Source organism: Mauremys reevesii, linkage group 7 (genome assembly GCF_016161935.1).
Source record: "Mauremys reevesii isolate NIE-2019 linkage group 7, ASM1616193v1, whole genome shotgun sequence".
NCBI classification, from domain to species: domain Eukaryota; kingdom Metazoa; phylum Chordata; order Testudines; family Geoemydidae; genus Mauremys; species Mauremys reevesii.
In genome coordinates, this window is record NC_052629.1 from 85,007,154 (window position 1) to 85,025,920 (window position 18,767).

Sequence of the window (18,767 nt, forward strand, 5' to 3'; positions counted from 1 at the left end):
TCAATCAGCACTTCTAAGCTGACCCCTTATATGATCCTGGACTCAACAGGCTGGGTTGAGCTGTACTTTCACATTACAAGTGTACTGGTAGTAACCTACTTGATGAGCAAACCCCACAGGATTTTTGGGTGTTACAGGGATCTTTAGCTTAGGTAAGAGGATTGTTGCTGCAGAGCAAATGAGGAACCAAAAACACAAAAGAGAGAGAGGGAAGGATCAGTCATTTTAACCATAAAAGTTATTTATTGCCATACAAGGAGAGCCAAACAAACAAAACAGACTATTAAATCTAGCTTAAATTTGAGTATAAAAGTCAGGTTTAGAAAACTATATCTGATCACACAAGTTAGGGTTAGAAAGCTATAGCTAGAGTAGGAAAAAAAAATAGAGAGAGGGTTGGGTTTCTCACCACTCCGTGAAGCTTGAACTGGTCGGGGTTCCCAGCTGGTAGTGGTAGCTGAGGGTCCAGAGAGCTGGAGACATGCAGAGCCCCCAGCACAGTCGGGAGAAGATGAAGTCCCAATGGAACTGATGAAGATTTTGGATCCAGGCATCAGAACCCTTACTTGAGCCTGGGTAGGGGTTTTTGTAGGGAAGAAACAATGGTTCAAGGGAGAGTACTAGATTTGTTTATAGGTAAACTGATGGCTCAAGGGAGTATACCAAAGATTCTTGCTTGCTTATGGGTCTGGACTCGATGATCTTTCGAGGTCCCTTCCAGTTCTAGGAGATTGGCATATCTCCAATTATTACCTTTATTACCTTTATATACCTGCCCCTGGAAATTTCCACTACATGCATCCGACGAAGTGGGTATTCACCCACGAAAGCTCGTGTTCCCAAACGTCTGTTAGTCTATAAGGTGCCACAAGACTCTTTGCTGCTTTTACAGATCCAGACTAACGCAGCTACCCCTCTGATACTTCAGTATTTTGGATACCAATAAAAGATTTATTACTAGAATTGGTCTGATCACGCCTGCACACACCCAGCTCAGTAGTTAACATCTGGAGCAGAAATCCCCCATCCTGCAGTGCTTCCCTGCTTTTCTGGTCCCAGAGTTCAGTGCGGTTCTTGCCTTGGAATCTGTTTTCCATTCTGTATGCTAAAGGAGATGCTTCCCTGTCCCATCTTTGATGCAGATGAGGCTAGGGCAGTTGCCTTAATCCTGTCACATCCTGTTCAGGTGTGTCTCCCACTGCCTTTTCATTGCTTTTTGTAAGTCTTTCTTCTGAATGGTTTTGGTTCAAGCAGGGGTGGGGGGTGGGGAAGGAATCTTTCATGAGTCAGACAGGCTGGATACACAGAGCTGACAGGTAACAAGGGCAGCTGCAAAACTTCAATTCAGAGTTGTCTAATCATCTTATAGACTTGTTCTTTTCCCCTCCTTTTCATAGTTGTTAATAGTAAGTTGCATACTGATGAACAGAGTATGTACTAGTTATCTGAAATGTGCTTTGGTATTTCAGTGAATAATATGGCAGCAGGAGTGATCGTGTGCATCATTTGTGCAAACACTGCTGTAGCATGTTATGGAATTGAGTTCTGAAGTGGAGCTGATTTTAGCTGGCTTCAGCATTCCATGTTTTGGCTGGCAGGCACTGTGATTGTCAGACGGTGGTTTGAAAATCATTTTTGTATTTTATATAGGATATTATATAATTTTAATGTTATGACATCCTATTCATATTTAGAAATGACTAGTTTTTCTTGGAACAGAACTGAAGACTTAATGTTTGACCCTGGAGGTGTTGTTTATCAACTTGAAGACCAAAGCTGTGTACCCAGCTGAGAAACGATGATTTTAGAAGCCCAGTAATTTGACAGCCATGGAAGTTAAGAGACAGCAAAGGCCTTCTAGGTCATTTGTCTGCAATGGAGGATTACTTTGTAGGTATCATCTGTCATAAACCTCTAAGCACAGAAATGTGGCCTCACCTAATGCAAAATATTTTAAGAAGAGGGTGCTGTAACAAAGGGTCTTCTTACACAGGTGGGAGGAATATGGCTGCCTTTAGGCAGCCTGTTTTCAGGTCTGTCAGCATGGTATCCTGCTGAGATTTGTTGCCTGCTGACCAACTTTTTTTTTTTTTTTTTTTTTTGGGTGAGGGCGAAAGTTCATGAGTCAAGAAACAAGAAATCAATTATCTATTGAGAGGTCATTGTTTTAGTACTGAATATTCACTATTGGCTTCTGGTTTTGGTACATTTTCAAGCAAAACAGAGAATATTCCTTTCCTTAAACTTTCCCCAGTCTCACTTGAACCTCCACAAAAGAACCTAAGGGAGAGTCAGCCTTACAGTTGGAAAAAACAAAATGCGAGGGATAATGCTACTTGAGTTAATTAAATAAGACAAATCTTAATTTTTCTAGAATGACAAAAATGCCACTTAAACGCTTTTTGCTTCTTTCTCTTCCTACTGGTTATGTAATAGTCTAGTATATAATCTTTTTTCATATTGGTAATCTTTTTTGGTTAACGAAAACCAGACTATGCTAATACAGATAAGTAAACTCAGGCAATGTCTACACTACAGAGTTTTGTCAACGAAAGTTATGCCGCTTTAATTAAAGCACTTTAATTAAACCTCTGTTGGATGTCCACACTATGCTCCTTGTGTCAGCAGAGCACATCCACACTAGCAGCTCTGGAACTGACAGAGCAGTACACTGTGGGTAGCTACCCCACTGTGCAACTGGTCACGGTGTTTTGGGAAGGGTTTGTAATGCCTCATGGGGCAGGTACAGTGTCATATGATTCTCAATCCTATCGTTCTATAGGCATCCTACTAGATCACCAGCCACTTTTCAACTGAAGTGTGTGGGGAGGTGGAGGGTGGGGAAGTGTGTGTGACAGGCAGTGTGTGTTTGTGTGTGGGGGAGACAGAAGCAGTGTGTGTTGGGGGAGAGTGTGTCGGCATGCCATCTCTAAGTTCAGACAGCAGCCTGAGCAACCAATCCTGAGGGAGGGGAAGGGGTTATCTCCTCCCCACCCCCTAAATTCCCTGTAAGCTGCACAGCAGCCTACTTAGTGCTGCACAGGTGCACAGGGAACCCGTCTGGGTGGCAACCTGCCGTGGCCAGAGGAGGGGTGCCCCTTCCCTGGCCCCCAACCCAGCCTGCAGTCCGGACTTGCTGCGGCCGGATCGGGCCTGGCCCCAGAGAGACTCCTATCCTGCTGAGACTGGCGGAAGGGTGCCTATTCTGCAGCCCCAGAACTCCTGTGGCAGGGAGAGGCACCTTTCCCTGCCAGCCGAGGTGCTGCTGCTGAGAGAGAGTGCTGGGGAGAGTCCTCTCTCCCCACTGTAGCCCTGGAGCACCCTCCTGCACCCCAAATCCCTCATTCCCAACCCCACCCCAGAGCCCTCACCCCCTGCACCCAACCCTCTGCCCCAGCCCTGAGCCCCTCATCCCTGGCCCCACCCCAGAGCCTGCACCCCAGCCCTGAGCCCCCTTCCGCACTCCAAACCCTCAGCCCTGCCCTCCACCACATGAATTTTGTTATGTGCAAAATTCATTCCTTACATAGGTGGGAAAAATTAGAGGGAACACTGTACTCTCCTTGTCCACATCATCCCCCAACTCTGCTACAGCACAGCGGTCTCCCTCACCCTCCTGCAGCAGCAGCCCACTCTGCCTGCCGCTGTGTTCCGAGTGCTGGGGAGAGCAGGATTCCACATTAATGGTTCTGTGATTCCCTTAGAGTTCTCCCACAGTCTCCACGGATACAAAGAGCAGCATCCTCAGGAGCTCCGTGAGCTCGCAATGCTGAGGAAGGTCAAAGCTTCCAGGAGTTTTGAAAGGGAAGGGATGCATGCCTGCGTAGCTAGGTGCAGGGCATCTGTGTTCAAAACAGTGAGCAGAGTGGTCGCAGTGGGGATTGTGGGACACTCGGGGAGGCCAGTTATGGTGACATAACAAATGACAGTGTCTACACTGATGCTTTAACTTTGCTGCGGAAATCTGTCTCTTGTCAAGGTGGTTTTATTTTGCCACCAAAAGCAGCTTTGTAGTGTATATGCCCCAACTGTTTTGTTGGCAAAAGGTAGTGTAGACGAGGCGTTGTAGTTGTGTAGTCCATATAAGTTATTTATTGGTTAAGAAGTTTCATTGTGGAAAAACTAAACTAACTAGGTAAACAGCATTAAATCATAAAGTTTGTCATCTTTAGAACTGTACATGGGTAAAAGCCTTTTAGTTTTTGCTTCAGAAGTGCTGAAAGCTCTCCCAGAATTAGGATCCTCAGACAGTTTTGAGATTATAAAATTAAACATATTATAGATAAAATGTTAATTCACACTTCACATTGCATTAAAGAAATGCACCAGCTACAGTGTCTGATTAATCAGTTAGTTCTCACACCAATAAGTGGGGTAAATTAAGTTTACCAGATCTTATTGAAAAATACCTGTATCGCTACAGCCCTAACAATCATGCACCCTTCAGTTTAAAAAATAAAATAAAATACACACCTGTGCACTGTTTATGTAATAAATCTAATCGTAACATGTTGTTAATCTGTTTCAGATTTAATACATTTCTGTATCTGTTTTTCTCTCTGTCTGATGGTATAGTCCCTTTTATCCTTTTCTCTTACTTTCCTTACATGTGTTCTCTAGCTTCTATTTGTTGTTGTCCCTCAGATTTTCACTCTTCTCTCTTCCACATCAGTGTAAAAATCCCCTTTTTCTCCCCACTCCTTACTCACAGCCACTCAGATACTTCCTCATCCATTTATGCCCACCATCTTGTACATAGGGTTTAAAACCCACAGAAGCCTAAATGACAATAAGGGGGTACATTGTCTAGGGCAACAACTAGGTAAAAGTCAGGTAAAATTAAAGGCTGCTCTCACTCTCAACCCCTCTGTCTGTGGGTGGGAAGGAATATAATCTCCCTGTTTAACCCCCATAGATCCTCCGGGCTGCTGCAAGAGTGGCAGTGACAGTAGAGAGGGATCTTGGCTAATCTACTCTTTCCCTGTCTCTTTTTTTTTTTTCTCTCAATCCTCTCATCTGCCTTTACAGCTTTTGCTCAGAAATTTCCTAAACATAAGTAGAGGGAAATTGATCTGATTCTTGAAAGTTTTACCCATAAGGTTTCAGATAGGAGCAGTGAAATTGATCATAGTACTGTGTGTGTCAATATGCAGTTTTTACCAAAGCTGTGAGCAGTGGCACAGGCACTCGTGCGGTTTGTCTGCAGACTTAACAAGGCATTGCTGCGTGGATTTACACTTGCTCCATGTTCGGAAACTTGTATTTGCAACTGTAAGGGCTAGAAACTTACTTTAATTTCAGTGACAGCTTTAGGATCTCCAGAAGTTGATGGCACTTGCCCCCAGTTTTTGGAAAATTTCCAAGACAAGTGGATATTTCAAGTGCTGTGTATTATTATTATTATTTTATTATTATTATTATTATTACTGCATATATTCACAAAATACTTATGACCATGTACTATTCTTTCTTTTTCAGGCACCAGAGGAAATCTTAAGCCACCTGCAAAACATAGTAGACTTCGGAAAACACGTCATGAAACAGTTTTTTGGGGAGAAATATGTTCATTATGGGGTAATCATTTTATCCTTTTAACTTGTATAGTTTAAGTGCTTATCCATTAGTCTTTTTAGAAACATTTTATAAGTGAAGTGATTTTGCTTGATGCAAGATATGCAGACCTTTTTGTGCATGTTGTCCATATGAGATGCACAGCTTTGACCAGAGCTCATGCTCTGCACTACATTGTGATCAGATCACTAGATTTTGCCCCAGAGACTGAGCCATTGAAGTTTTATCAGTTTGGAAGTGTTTGGTGGGGGTGGGAGTTTGGTAGCAGTTGGTGGGGGTGGGAGTGAAAGCTTTCATGCCTTAATTTGGTTCATATGTGGAAGACTCAGCCATCTGAGGTGGCTGTGTAGCATTTTGCCACCGATTTGGTGGGAGAAGAGAAGAGATCTGGTTTATAGCGGTTGCCCTGGATTACATGACAATGCGGGCTCTTGTTTCCTGGTGGGCCAGATCAAGGTGGCTTCTTAAGACCTCAGACATGAGTAAGACACAGGAGAGATTTATGAAGAAAATTAAATCTCTCATTCTGGAATGTTGGTTGTTGAAGTAAATATTTTTACCTCTGTAAATCTTCCATTTCAGTTGTGAAAGGATAGCATTAATTGACCGTCCTCAAGCACATGAGCTTGAGTTTAGAATACTCTACATCTTCATGTCAATAATTATATTAAAAATGAAGCCCCATTCTGTTTTAATAGGTTTTTATGGCATAGAAGTTATATCCATAAGTTTTTATGGTACCGGACTCAACCTGGTGCTACCTGTTTTCACTGTGGTTTTTGTTATTTTTTTTGATACTGTGTCATGAATTACTGGGACTGTGGCACATCCAGCTCACTGAAATGAGACGGGTCCTGTTGAAAAAATAGCATATGATCATATGTGAAAAATGCGGGAGACAGCTGTATCTTGAACTAATAATCCATATCTCTTTCTACATGATTATTATCATACTCTCTGCTACACTGGGGGAAAGAGTTAACTCAGTCCTGGGAGGTTTTACACATTACTAGGAAGCCAAACTGTGACTTGAATTCAATTGTTGATGCTCATAAAACGGCTGTTTGTGCAGTGGGGCGCACTGCCTTTGGGTCAAACTGAGAGGCAGGGACGCAGTCTGCCTCACTGGCAGTCCAAATGCCTGTGGCATCAGGGGCCCACCTAAACTTGCAAGGAGAGATACAGGTTTTGGTAAGATAACATGTATAGGCATTTTGAATTAATTGTTTCCCTCTTTGTTTCTATGGTTAAATAAATGGTAGTTTGTTTTGAGCAAACTGTTTGGTTACTGCATTTTCATACTGATCACAAATGCTGAAGGGAAGTCTACCACAGTGGCCATGACCCAACTGGGCCTGCTGAGGACATGGCTGCTGAGGAGGGGTGCTGTGAGCTTGCAACCTAGTCTAAAAGTGGGGTGAGTTAGAGGGATTCCACTGTAAGAGAAGTACAGGCCTGTCCCCTGGAAAGGGTATTCGTAGGGGATTGGTGACTGAATACACCCCTGTGTTCACATCCTAAACACAATTGTAATATGTAAAAATATGCTGTGTGCTATATCATTTGAAAACTAGTAACTCATTGGTCAATAATATCATGGTGAAATTTAATGTAGCAAGATTATATGTAAAGTTATGAACATAAGCTGAAGTTATGACTGAAATGTGTTTATCAGACAAATCTGGGGAGGAGGCAAACCAGTTTCTCGAAGACATAGGACAAGGCACTACCTCTAGCCAGGTGTCATGAAAGTTGATTGGCAGTCACTTTCAAGTGGCCATTCTTTGGCAGCAAAGGAGGGCAGAAACAGATGGCTTTATATTTTAACAAACAGCAGCATGGAACCTCTTTCACCTCAAGAGCCAATGTCTCCATCCTCACTGCTGGAAGGAACTTTATCTAGGGGCGACTCTCAGGAAAATGCATTTCAGAGGGTGACTGGACTATAAATGAGAGGGGTAAAAACACCCCAGGTATGCTCTCTCACTCTTTCACCTGAGAAGACAAAGGAAATAGTCCTTTGGGGACTGATCCTGACTTAAAATATTTGGTCAGCAGTGTTGCAGGGAACCTGTGGTAAGAATTTTACCTTGAACCAAGTCTAGTTTCTTTAGTTACTAGTTTTATTTTCTTTTCTCTTGTAACCATTTCTGACTTCAATGATTTATATTTGTACTCACTTAAAATCTGTGTCTTTGTAGTTAAATTTATTTTATTCTTTAATCAAAGCTAATCCAGTGTTGTGTTTAAACTGAACTGTTTTAGCTGAAGTAGCAAACTGTTGTACATTGACCCCTTTCAGGGGCTATGGCCCTCTAATAACTGAACTGCCCAGGAGAGGGCTGGACAGTGCGGAACACATGTTTTTGGGGAGAATCCGGGACTGGGAGCATGTTGGGGGTCACCCTGACAATAGTAACCAAGATTGATGGAAGCTAAGGTGTGGCTGGCAGGCGGCAGCTATACACAGATACTCGGGGTGTTACCTGTAGGCTGGAAGACTGTTTGTGAGCGGCACAGGTGGGAGCTACAGCAGCAAAGCATTTGTGAGGCACCCAGGGTTGCAGGGCAGGTGGTGACACAACCCCTCACTAGGCTGGATTGGATCTCGGAATGTCATAGGGTCAAAGGCACAGCTCGCCCTGAACCATAACACATGTAATTAAAGACTATCATAGTGCATATGTAAAAAGGAGACAAATTAAGGCAACATTAATTCTGGTACTTCCTAACTTTGGAGTGTTTGACGTTGCAACCTAAATAACATTATTTTAATGTAGCTTTGTTGTATGTAATGTCATATAGATTACGGGGAAACTATTTCACAAGCATTTTAATGGTGGCATCTTAACTATTTTATTGGGACCACTTTTTTTGTTCTGAATATAAAGTCTTAGTTACCATGAGCCTGAAAATGCAAAGCTTAGAAGGACCAATTTAAAATCTCTAAATATATTAAATAGCCTTTCTAGACACAAAATGATTCAATTTTAATGTCTCATGACCTTCTGGAGCCAGAAGTGAATGCTGTATGTCCAATTCTGAAGGGAGAAAGCTCCCATTTCTATCCTGCTAGGGTTATGAGTTCTGTTACTGTTATATAGGTAAATAATATCCTTTCTGGACCTTGACACAACTTTTGTTGTCAGGAAATTCTATATTTGAGGGCAGAGGAAGGTAAACACATTTTCTGGTAAGTTGATTTTAAAAAAACAAAACCAAACCCTGAAATTGCTTAGAATAAGTTCCAGTGTAAGAATATTAATGGTAGGGGGAAAAGTTTAGGTGAGGTAGGATAGTGGTTAAGATACTTGACTGAAATTCTGGAGATATGGGATAATTCCTCAGTTGGCTATAGACTAAGTGTTCTTGAGCAATTCACTTAATCTTGCTGCACCTCAGTTCAGTCTGTAAAATGCGGATGATACTTTCTACCTTACTAGGATATAATGAGGATAAATTTATTACCTTTTGCAAGGTGCTTAGATACTACAGTGACTGGAACAATAAAAATACCAAGATGGAAAAGGATATGATAAAATGACTTAAGACCTGATTCTTCAGTTAAGTCACCTGGGTATCATTTCTATGTAAGGGGGGGGGGCATGGGGATCCGGGGGGAGGGGAGCGGGGGAGAGAAGGGATATTGCCTCTACAGATTGGCATTGTCAACTTTATCTATGTTTATATGGATATACATTTAGAAAAAATTGTCTTTAAACATCATTATTGTTCCACTGGCAGCTTTATGCCTTAGATAAATATAGAAGGAAGTAGAACTACCTGTTTTCTTGGCTCTGTCTGTGAGTAAGCTGCTCATTTTTGTAAAATAAAAGCTCAGTGGAGCTTGCAGTATAAATAGGGCACTATTTTTACTTTTTATACTGCAGTAAAATCTTGGGTTTAATTAAAAAAGGCAGATTTGGAATATATCTATTGAACAACAACAGCGAAAAGCTAAAACATTTAACACAGCTAAGACACAAAAGACTAAAAGCTGTTGGCTTCTCTCATACCACATATAGCTAAATCAACTCCACAGTGGGGGCTGACTTGTGAACACTGGTAACATGATAGATACATTCCAAAATACAGTATTAAATGCCGCCCACACCTCAAGTCTACTTTTAATATATCCCAGTCTCTTTTGGTGTGGAAGAGGAGACACAAATGTAGTAAACCCTAAATCTAAACTGCCAAATTAGGGAAAATGTTGTATTTGAAACTTTATGTGGAATTACAATTCAAGTGGACTGTGCAAATGGTTTTAACACAAGCGTTTCAGTAAGATAAGAGAATACTATTACATTATGAGATAATGCACAAACTCCAGATTATAGCCATTCATGCAAAAGAATTAGAGTACCCCTCTGATCCTTATTAGCACAAGGTGAGAGATGCAATTATTTTTTTTATTATAATTGAGATCATGCAATTATGAATGGAATCCTGCCCGGCCCACGATACATCATTACTTAATCTATTGTCTTTGACTTCAAACTTGTTTTGTAAGCACGGACTGCCCAGCCTGTTTCTCAATGTGGCATGTTGGAGGAAGGGGTCTCTTCTTCACCCAGCCCTGCCCTCTCTTTCTAGGGAAGGATGGTTAACCTTCAAAATGTCTGGCTTCTTTTTGCTCTTTTTCTGGCTGATGAATTTAGCCTGGGAGAGCCTAATATTTTGAGACTTGTAATCCATTACCTCCTTATGTCAATTCTTTGATAGCTGAGTTGCTTCCCTGAGCGAGGAGATCAGATCTAGTTATACTACAATCTAGAAGTTCCTGGGCTCTATTTGGTTGCTGTATTAAATCCCTAAATACAAGAACTTTGCCAGTTTGTACTTATAAACTTATACTTATAAAGACAAACTGATTTTGTTACTTGAAGAAAATGCATAATGTTCCTGTAGTTGCATGAAACTGACAAACTGGCGAAGGGCTTTTTCTGTGTCTCGTGCCAGGATATGGTATTGCTTATCTGGTCTCCTCAGACACTCAGGGTAAGATGAAACTTGTACTGTTTTATAGGGTTGAATAACAAACAAAACTCTCAACCAAACCTTGAATTTATGTAAGGTTTTGACCTACTTTGTTGACACCCATCCAAAATTTTATGTATTTATGTATTTCCATGTAAAATTTTATTTTAAGATATTTCCTTTTAAAAGAACCTGTCTGTTAAAATATTAAAAATTTGTGTTTTAGGAAGTTGTTCAGCTACCTTTGGACTTTGTAAAACAGCTTTGTTTAAAGATCCAGTCTGAGAGGCCAGGTAAGGATCCCATTGCTATAATTAAGATTCTTGCATTCAGCTGTAAAATTTTCAGTTAAATTGCATGAGAAAAAATTAATTTATAAAATCTGATAAAGTTTTTTGATAAGTTACAATTTCATTTAATCATTGCTGTTGCCTAGTACTTAAAGGGACACAGTCAACTTGCAAATCAGACTGTTTGGAAATGTTGTATCTATGTAACTAAATTACTATCCATGGAAAAAAAACAGGGAGAAATTGTTTCAGTTTGTTTAACATGTGCATTTGTAAGCACTTTGTGTAGTCGGGTTTTTTTCTTTGCTAAAAAGACCTTTACAAATAGTAATGGGAACAGAAAACCCGTTTTCCATTTTTGTAATGGAATTAAAAAATAATGTGGACATGTAAAGGTAACTGTGCCTTGGGGTTGGTCAGTTTCAAAAATTGCAAGTAGATGTTTGGTTTTTAATATTTTCGTTTGAGGCTAGATACTGATAATATCTTAAGTATTTTTGTTTCTGCTTTACTAGTGAAAAAGTATTTTATGTAAAATGAACCAGAATGTGGAAGTTGACCTGTATCTGTTGTCACCCATAACTAAGCATTCATTTACTAAGAAGCTTGGGTTTTGAACCCTTTCTCTGTAGTCTGCATGAAAACTGAATCATAAGTGTTGTTCAGCTTCCTTGTTTCCACAATGAAATAGTATGACACTTGTGAAGTAGATTTTCCTAGAAAACTCACCATATGTCATATTCTAATCCCTACAGGGGAAAATTCAAAAAATATCCCTCTTCTTACTGATTCCTCTTAGGCTCTTGGGTGGTTAGTTGAACAAATTCACAGGTTTAAACTAGTGCAGTCCTCTGGGGAATGATATGGTACTAAAGTCTATGTAAGATACAACATTATACTTTATGGTGCCTTCAATCCAGAAGAACTGGAATTGCTTTACAGATTAAGTACAGGACTCTCTGTACTACGTTGCTGAAATAGATCCACCATTGGGGGTGGAATACAGAGCACAGTTTAACAGTGCCAGTAATACTACACAATAGTATTAATTAGCCTGGGAAATGAATAATTTAACTGAAATTACAGGAGAAATTATGGTAGACTGCATTAGTTACTAGAATTGGAATTTAGCCAGGATGATGGGACCTAATCCTCTCATTTCTAAGGGGGAGGGCCCCCCCCCACACTCAGAGCTCTCAGAATTTTCTTCAGAGTTCCTATTCTTGCACTGACTGATACTGAGGGCTTGTCTTCACTACTGGGGAAAGTGGACCTAAGTTACACTACTCCAGTTATATGAATATTGTAGCTGGAGTCGATGTAGCTTAGGTTGACTTATTCCAGTGTTTTCACTGTGCTGAGTTGAAAGGAGACGCTTTCCGGTCGACTTACCTTATTCTTCTCGGGGAGCTGGAGTACCAGAGTCGACCAGAGAGCACTCTGCTGTCGATATAGCAGGTTTTCACTAGACCCATTATATTGACACCATCTACATCTATTGCAGCAGCGTCGATCTCCCTGGTAGTGAAGACAAGCCCTGATTCTTAGTTATAAGACACTATCACATGCTATGGTTGTATGACAGCTTGATGAGGTCAAGTTCAGGTTGGGACAGAAGTTTTGTTTTTAACGGGGAAATATTTCCAGTCAAACCTCAATGGCTTTAGAGGTTTTTCATACAGTATATCTTTCTAAAAAGGCCACCTAATTTAGGTAGGAATCACTGATGCTTGAGATTTATGGGCCAGTGTCATCTGGCATGAGGTTTATACTCTCACGTTCTTCATATTAAAGCCAGTCAGAAAGGCAGTATGTTTCCTTGGATATACAAGGCTTGCTTTTTGACTCTCACCCATCCCAGCTGAGTATGCAACATCTGCTTGACTTGAAGCTAGTGAAATTGCCATTGCTGACTTTTTTATGTGTTCTGATGTATTTTAATGTACTCAAGTTGTCTTCTGTTTTCTTCTGATTGTGTATTTTTCCTTGAAATGGAGCCTGCACATGTTGTTCCACCAGTATTTTCTTTTTGATCTGCTTGCAACAAACCTTCAAACAATTTAGTGTTTGCTCATTAAAGTAATTAAGCTAATCTTTGTAGAATTTACTCCTTTGTCATCCTTCTCCTTTAAAGCGAAGGATTTTAGTAGTTTTTGCTGAAAGCTATATTTCAGTGGCTCTGCTTTCAGTTGGAAGAATCATAGGACTGGAAGGGACCTCGAGAGGTCATCTAGTCTGTAATGGAGATACAGGTCTGTTTCATCTTACGCTGGGGTTATGTTCCGTGGTCAGCGCGTAAAGTGAAAACCGTGTATAGTCAAAATTACATTGAGTGTAAGGGCGGGCGGATTCGCCGCACTACAGGAACAGTATTTAAATTATTTCTCTTTTGTGTTTTTGCTGACCGCGTAAAGCTGAATTTGCACATGTTAAATGTGCGTAAGATGTGACAGACCTGTATACCTATCTCATAGAACTGGAAGGGACCTTGAGAGGTCATCAAGTCTAGTCCCCTGCCTTTACAGCAGGACCAGGTACCCTCCCTGACAGATTTTTTGCCCCAGATCCCTAAATGGCCCCCCCTCAAGGATTGAGCTCTCAACCCTGGGTTTAGCAGGCCAATGCTCAAACCACTGAGCTATCCCTCCCCCGCACTGAGTATTAGTATAAGACTAAGTATTATCTAGACCAGTGGTCTCCAACCTTTTTACGTCCAGGATTACTTTTTGAATCTAAGGGCAACCCAGGATCTACCCCACCCCTTCCCCGAGACCCTGCCCCTTTTCCAAAGCCCTGCCCTGCTCACTCCATTCCCCCCTCTCTCCATCACTTGCTCTCCCCTACCCTCACTCACTTTCACTGGGCTGGGGCAGGGTTTGGGGTTCGGGAGAGAGTGTGGGCTCTGGGCTGGGGCCGAGGCGTTTGCAGTGTGGGAGGGGGCTCTGGGCTGAGCCTGGGGTGCAGGAGGGGAAACAGGGTATTGGCTCCAGGGAGGGGCGGGGTCAGGGCTGGGGCAGAGTGTTGGGGTGCAGGAGGGTATATGGGATACTGGAGGGTGCACAGGGATAAGGGTTAGGGTGCAGCCTCCCACTGGGCAGCGCTTACCTCTGGCGGCTCTAGGTCAGCGGCAGGCGCAGCGAGGCTAAGGCAGGGTCCCTACATACCAGGCCCCACACCACTCCTGGAAGGGCCCATTGTGCCCCTGCGGCCCCTGGGGGAGGCGGTGGAGAGCCCATGGCTCCCCGTCTCTGCAAGCACTGCCCCCACAGCTCTCATGGCCAATGGGAGCTGTGGGGGCAGTGCTTGCAGGCAGGAGCAGCATGTGGAGGGAGATCCCTGCCTGCGGGGCTGTGCTGCCTGCTTCCGTGAGTGGCATGGGGCTGGAGTAGGCAGGGAGTCTGCCTTAGCGGAAGCCAAACTTCACCCCCAGAGATCACAATCAATTGGGCGATCCTCTAGGATTGCCCAGTCGATCATGATTGACCAGTTGGTGACCACTCATCTAGACCATTCCTGACGAGTGTTTGTCTAACCTGCTCTTAAAAATCTCCAATGATGGAGATTCCACAACCTCCCTAAGCAATTTATTCCAGTGCTTAACCACCTTGACGGTTAGGAAGTTTTTCCTAATGTCCAACCTAAACCTCCCTTGCTGAAATTAAAGCCCATTGCTTCTTGTCCTATCTGTAGAGGTTAAGACCGCCTTTTTGCTGCTGCTGTTTTTGGTGGACTCTCAGCCTGGACTTCAAGGAGTTTCTGGTGCTTTAGAGAGGGCTTCTGTAGGAATTTACTGTTTGTTTTGGAAATGTGATGTCAGTGTGAATCCCACTCTATTTGCACGTGTGCAACATGCATGTGAGATCATAGTATTTTGGATGGCTATATCCATCAGGACAGTGCATGTCCCTTCTGCCTCCTCATTCGCCCATAGAAAGGCATTCTCCCTCGACCCTCCATTTGATCACTCCTACTGCCTATGGCAGCAAGACAGAACCTGCTATTCTTTAGTTACAGCGAAATTATTCAGAATTCTCTACTAGCTGTACGAAACTACAACAAAAGGAACTCAACCCATCTGAATTGATTTCTGATGGTCGGATTCTCCTGTATGGGGCGGCACAACCTCAGCTGCCCCTGGCAGACTCTGAGTATTTGAGCTTCAAACTCTGGTACTAAGAGTGCCATAATCTCAGTGCTGCCCTTACAGGAAATCTGTTCCTTCTCATCATTACCAGGACATACCTACCTCTATTCCTCATACTTTCTTTATCCCAAAAAGAAATGGAGTGGGGAGAACTTCATCCTCTCCTAGAGCTGAGGGAACTTAAGTATTTATGCCATCTCAGGTTGTGGATGGTAATGTTGGCCTCAATCTTGCCATCTCTTCAGGCTAAAGACTGATTCATGGTTCTCAACTTGCAGATCCATGCTTCCATGTAGCCATGCTTCCTGATCACAGGAAGTACTGCAGATTCACATTGGGTCTAACCACTATCAGTACACATTACTGCCATTCAGACTCCTTACAGCACCAAGAGTCTTCATGAAATGTCTAATGGTGGTAGCAGCACATTCAGAGACAGGGCATCCATGTCTGTCTGTACTTAGATGATTGGCTGATCAGAGGCAAGTCCCAGAAGGAGACTGCAACAGCCCTCGAGTACGTGCTCTCATTGTTCACCCAGCTAAGCTTCCTTGTGAACTAAGAGAAAATATCTCAACCCATTACAGATGATAGAGTTCACAGGGGCTATGATCAGCTCTCAACTGGCAAAAGTCTCCCGAGGACGTGTTCCAGTCCAGATGATTGATGATAGGTTACCCAAAGTGAAGTTCAGTTAAGATGGTACTTACTTATCTCAGGACTGCTAGGCTACATGTTGGTGTATATATGTGATGCCATTTGTCTAGCTTCACCTGTGGCTCCTATAACTTCATGTGGTGTAAGGACCTCAGCTGAAGAAGAGGATCACAGTCCCAGCTCAAGCAGGAACCTAGTTGGTGGTTATACTTCAAGAATGCCTGAAAGGAAATTTGATTCTCTGTACTCTCTCTGAAAATGACATTCTTCATGGATGCATTAGGAACTGGGTGGGGACCCCGTCTGAACCACTTGCACATGCAAGGCACCTGATCCCAGGACATCTTGAATCTCCACATAAACTTCCTGGAGCTCAGGCCCATGATATTGGCTTGTGTAGCACTCCTACCCATCCTACGGAACTCCATGGTGAAGATATTGACAGACAATACATCTGTCAATGAGCTACATAGACAAGCAGGGAGGAGTTGGTTCATCACCCCTCTGCCAGGAAGCAATCAAGCTATTGTTGTGGTGTCATCAACACAGAATAACCCCATAGGCTCTGCGCCTTCTGGGAGTCAGCAACAGCCTGGCATACTACTTCAGCAGGCATTTAGTAACCCAACCACTGGTGGTCACTGCAAAAGCCCATCATAGGGTCAATATTCTGTCAACAGGGGATTCCCACAATAGACATTTTTGCCACCAAATATCCAGGATTTGCTTCGGAGGAGGCATGAGCCTGGGTTTGTTGCCAGAGGCATTCCTGCTACAGTGCACTCAGGCCTCTTTTATATGTCATTCCACAGATTCCACCCCCCTCCCCAACCCCAGGGTAACATCCAAGGGCACAGTAATCCTTTTTTACTGGTTGAGGATAGTTATGTCTGTCAGACCTATTGCAGATTTGGCCTCACAACTATTTCCCAGCCTGTCTGAACATAGTATTCCAGGATTGTGGTCAGATACTGCACCTAGACCTGCAGTCATTGCACCTGAAAGATTGGATGGTGGTTGGTTGAGCAGTACTGCTAAGAATTTCATCTGTTAGGAGCAGTCTCCCAGAGCAGAAAGCCATCAACAAGGAAGACGTGTTCCTCATAATAGAAAAGATTCTTCATATGGACAGTGCAACAATCAATGTCCAGAAGAGGCACTGATACTGAGGATCCTTGACTACTTGCTGCCCTTGAAGCATGTTGATCTAGTGGGCAGCTTCCAAGGTCCACCTCACAGCAATATTGGCGAGTTTGCTCATTCTTCTCAGTTGTCTTACTTGACAGTATCCCATCGTACCTGTGCAATGTTCTTTCTGGTTACTGTCACTTTGGCAAGGTGGGTCAGTGAAATCCAAGCCCTCATGGTTGGACCTCCCTATAAATTCTTTCAGAGAGAGAGTTATGCTGTGATCACATTTCAAGTTCCACCATAAGGTGGTTGCAGAATTCCACCTGAGCTAGTCAATCTTCCTCTGTCTTCTTCCCAAATCTTCACGGGGGGGAAAAGAAATGACATACTCTGCATGTCTCCAGAGCCTTAGTCTATTACATTGACAAGATCAAGCCTTTTAGTTTCTCGTCATCTCTTTGTAACCATAATCTGACCCTTCAAAAGGCCAGGCCATCTAGTCACAGATTCTCTAAATGGATCACACGTATTTCCATTTTATCAGATAGCTACGGAATATCTCCCTCTGAATGTTGTGACCATCTCCGACAAAGCACAGACAGCATCTTCAGCCTGCTTCAGGACTGTTCAGTATCTGAGATCCGCAAGGCAGCAAAGTGGAGCCACCCAGTGACCTTAATCTAACATCATGCTCTAGACCTAGCAACTAGATCAGATGTCACATTTGGGAGATTAGTGCTTCGTTCATTATTTGACTAATGAAGCTGAAACTCCTCATTCCCACCATCCAGTGAGAAGACTGCTTTCCCGCCACCTACAGTAGGATCCATGCTGATGCATACTCAAAGAACGAATAGTTATGCTACAGCAGGGGTTTTCAAACTGGGGATCCGGACCCCCTCAGGGGGGTCATGAGGTTATTACATGCGGGGTTGTGAGCTGTCAGCCTCCACCCCAAACCTTGCTTCGCCTCTAGCATTTATAATGGTGTTAAATATTAGTGTTTTTAATTTATAAGGGGGGTTACACTCAGAGGCATGCTGTGTGAAAGGGGTCACCAGTACAAAAGTTTGAGAACCATTGCCCTACAGGAACTGTAGTGATTTGACTGTAGTTAGTATGGATTCCACAACTTGCCCTCTCCCCCCATTTTTCAGAGTCCTCCCAATTGCGGATTGCAAGGGAATGACAGAGGGTGTCAGTGGCTGCACCCTTTGTGCCCTCGCATAGGAGCACAAGGAGGTTCTGCCCCAATGAAAAGATTTAGATCTTGCACACACAGTGGGATCCACGGTTTACAATATCTCCATCATATTTACTCTGCAGAGTAAGTAATAGTTCAGTCTTTTACATGGATAAGGCATTAGCATGGTTGGGCATTAGGAAAAGCTTCTGAACTGTCAGGGTGGTCAAGCACTGGAATAAATTGCCTAGAGAGATTGTGGAATCTCTATCATTGGAGATTTTTAACAGCAGGTAGGCAAACACCTGTCAAGGATGGTCTAGATCAGGGAAGGGCAAACTACAGACTGCGGGCTGGATCTGGCCGTCAAGGCTTTCAATCTGGCCTGCAGGATTGCCTGCCCTGACTCTGCGCCGCTCCTGGAAGTGGCTGGCAACACGTTCCTGTGGCCCCTGCAGGGGGCTTGCAGAGAGCTCCATGCGCTGCCCTCGCCTGCAGGCACTGCCCCCTGCAGTAGGAATAGGGAACTGTGGCCAATGGGAGCTTCGGGGGTGGTATCCACAGGCAAGGGCAGCATGCAGCAGAGCTGCCTGCCGCACCCCACCCCCCGGAGCCAAACATGCTGGCCACTTCCAGGAGCAGAGCCAGGGCAGGCAAGGAGCCTGCCTTAGTCCCGCTGTGTGCTGCTACCACCCCAGAGCTGCTCGAGGTAAGTGGCGCTGGGCCAGAACCTGCACCCCACCCCCCGTCCCTGAGCCCCCTCCCGCACTCTGCACCCCACCCCCCTTCCCTGAGCCCCCTCCTGCACCCT

General features: G+C 43.5%; 1 protein-coding gene across 8 annotated transcripts in view; it reads left to right on the forward strand.

Annotated features, from left to right (window-relative positions):
- IPPK (inositol-pentakisphosphate 2-kinase) overlaps positions 1-18,767 on the forward strand; it is a 105,000-nt gene that overhangs the window by 60,507 nt on the left and 25,726 nt on the right. For 4 of the 8 annotated variants that reach the window (XM_039480844.1, XM_039480845.1, XM_039480852.1 and 1 more), the window contains 2 exons: positions 5,479-5,574; positions 10,778-10,844. In XM_039480844.1, the coding sequence (XP_039336778.1) occupies positions 5,479-5,574; positions 10,778-10,844 (163 nt within the window). Of the gene's footprint in view, positions 1-1,719; positions 1,891-3,800; positions 3,857-5,478; positions 5,575-10,777; positions 10,845-18,767 lie in introns of those variants that run through there. The other 4 variants (XM_039480847.1, XM_039480849.1, XM_039480850.1 and 1 more) reach the window with 2 other exon arrangements.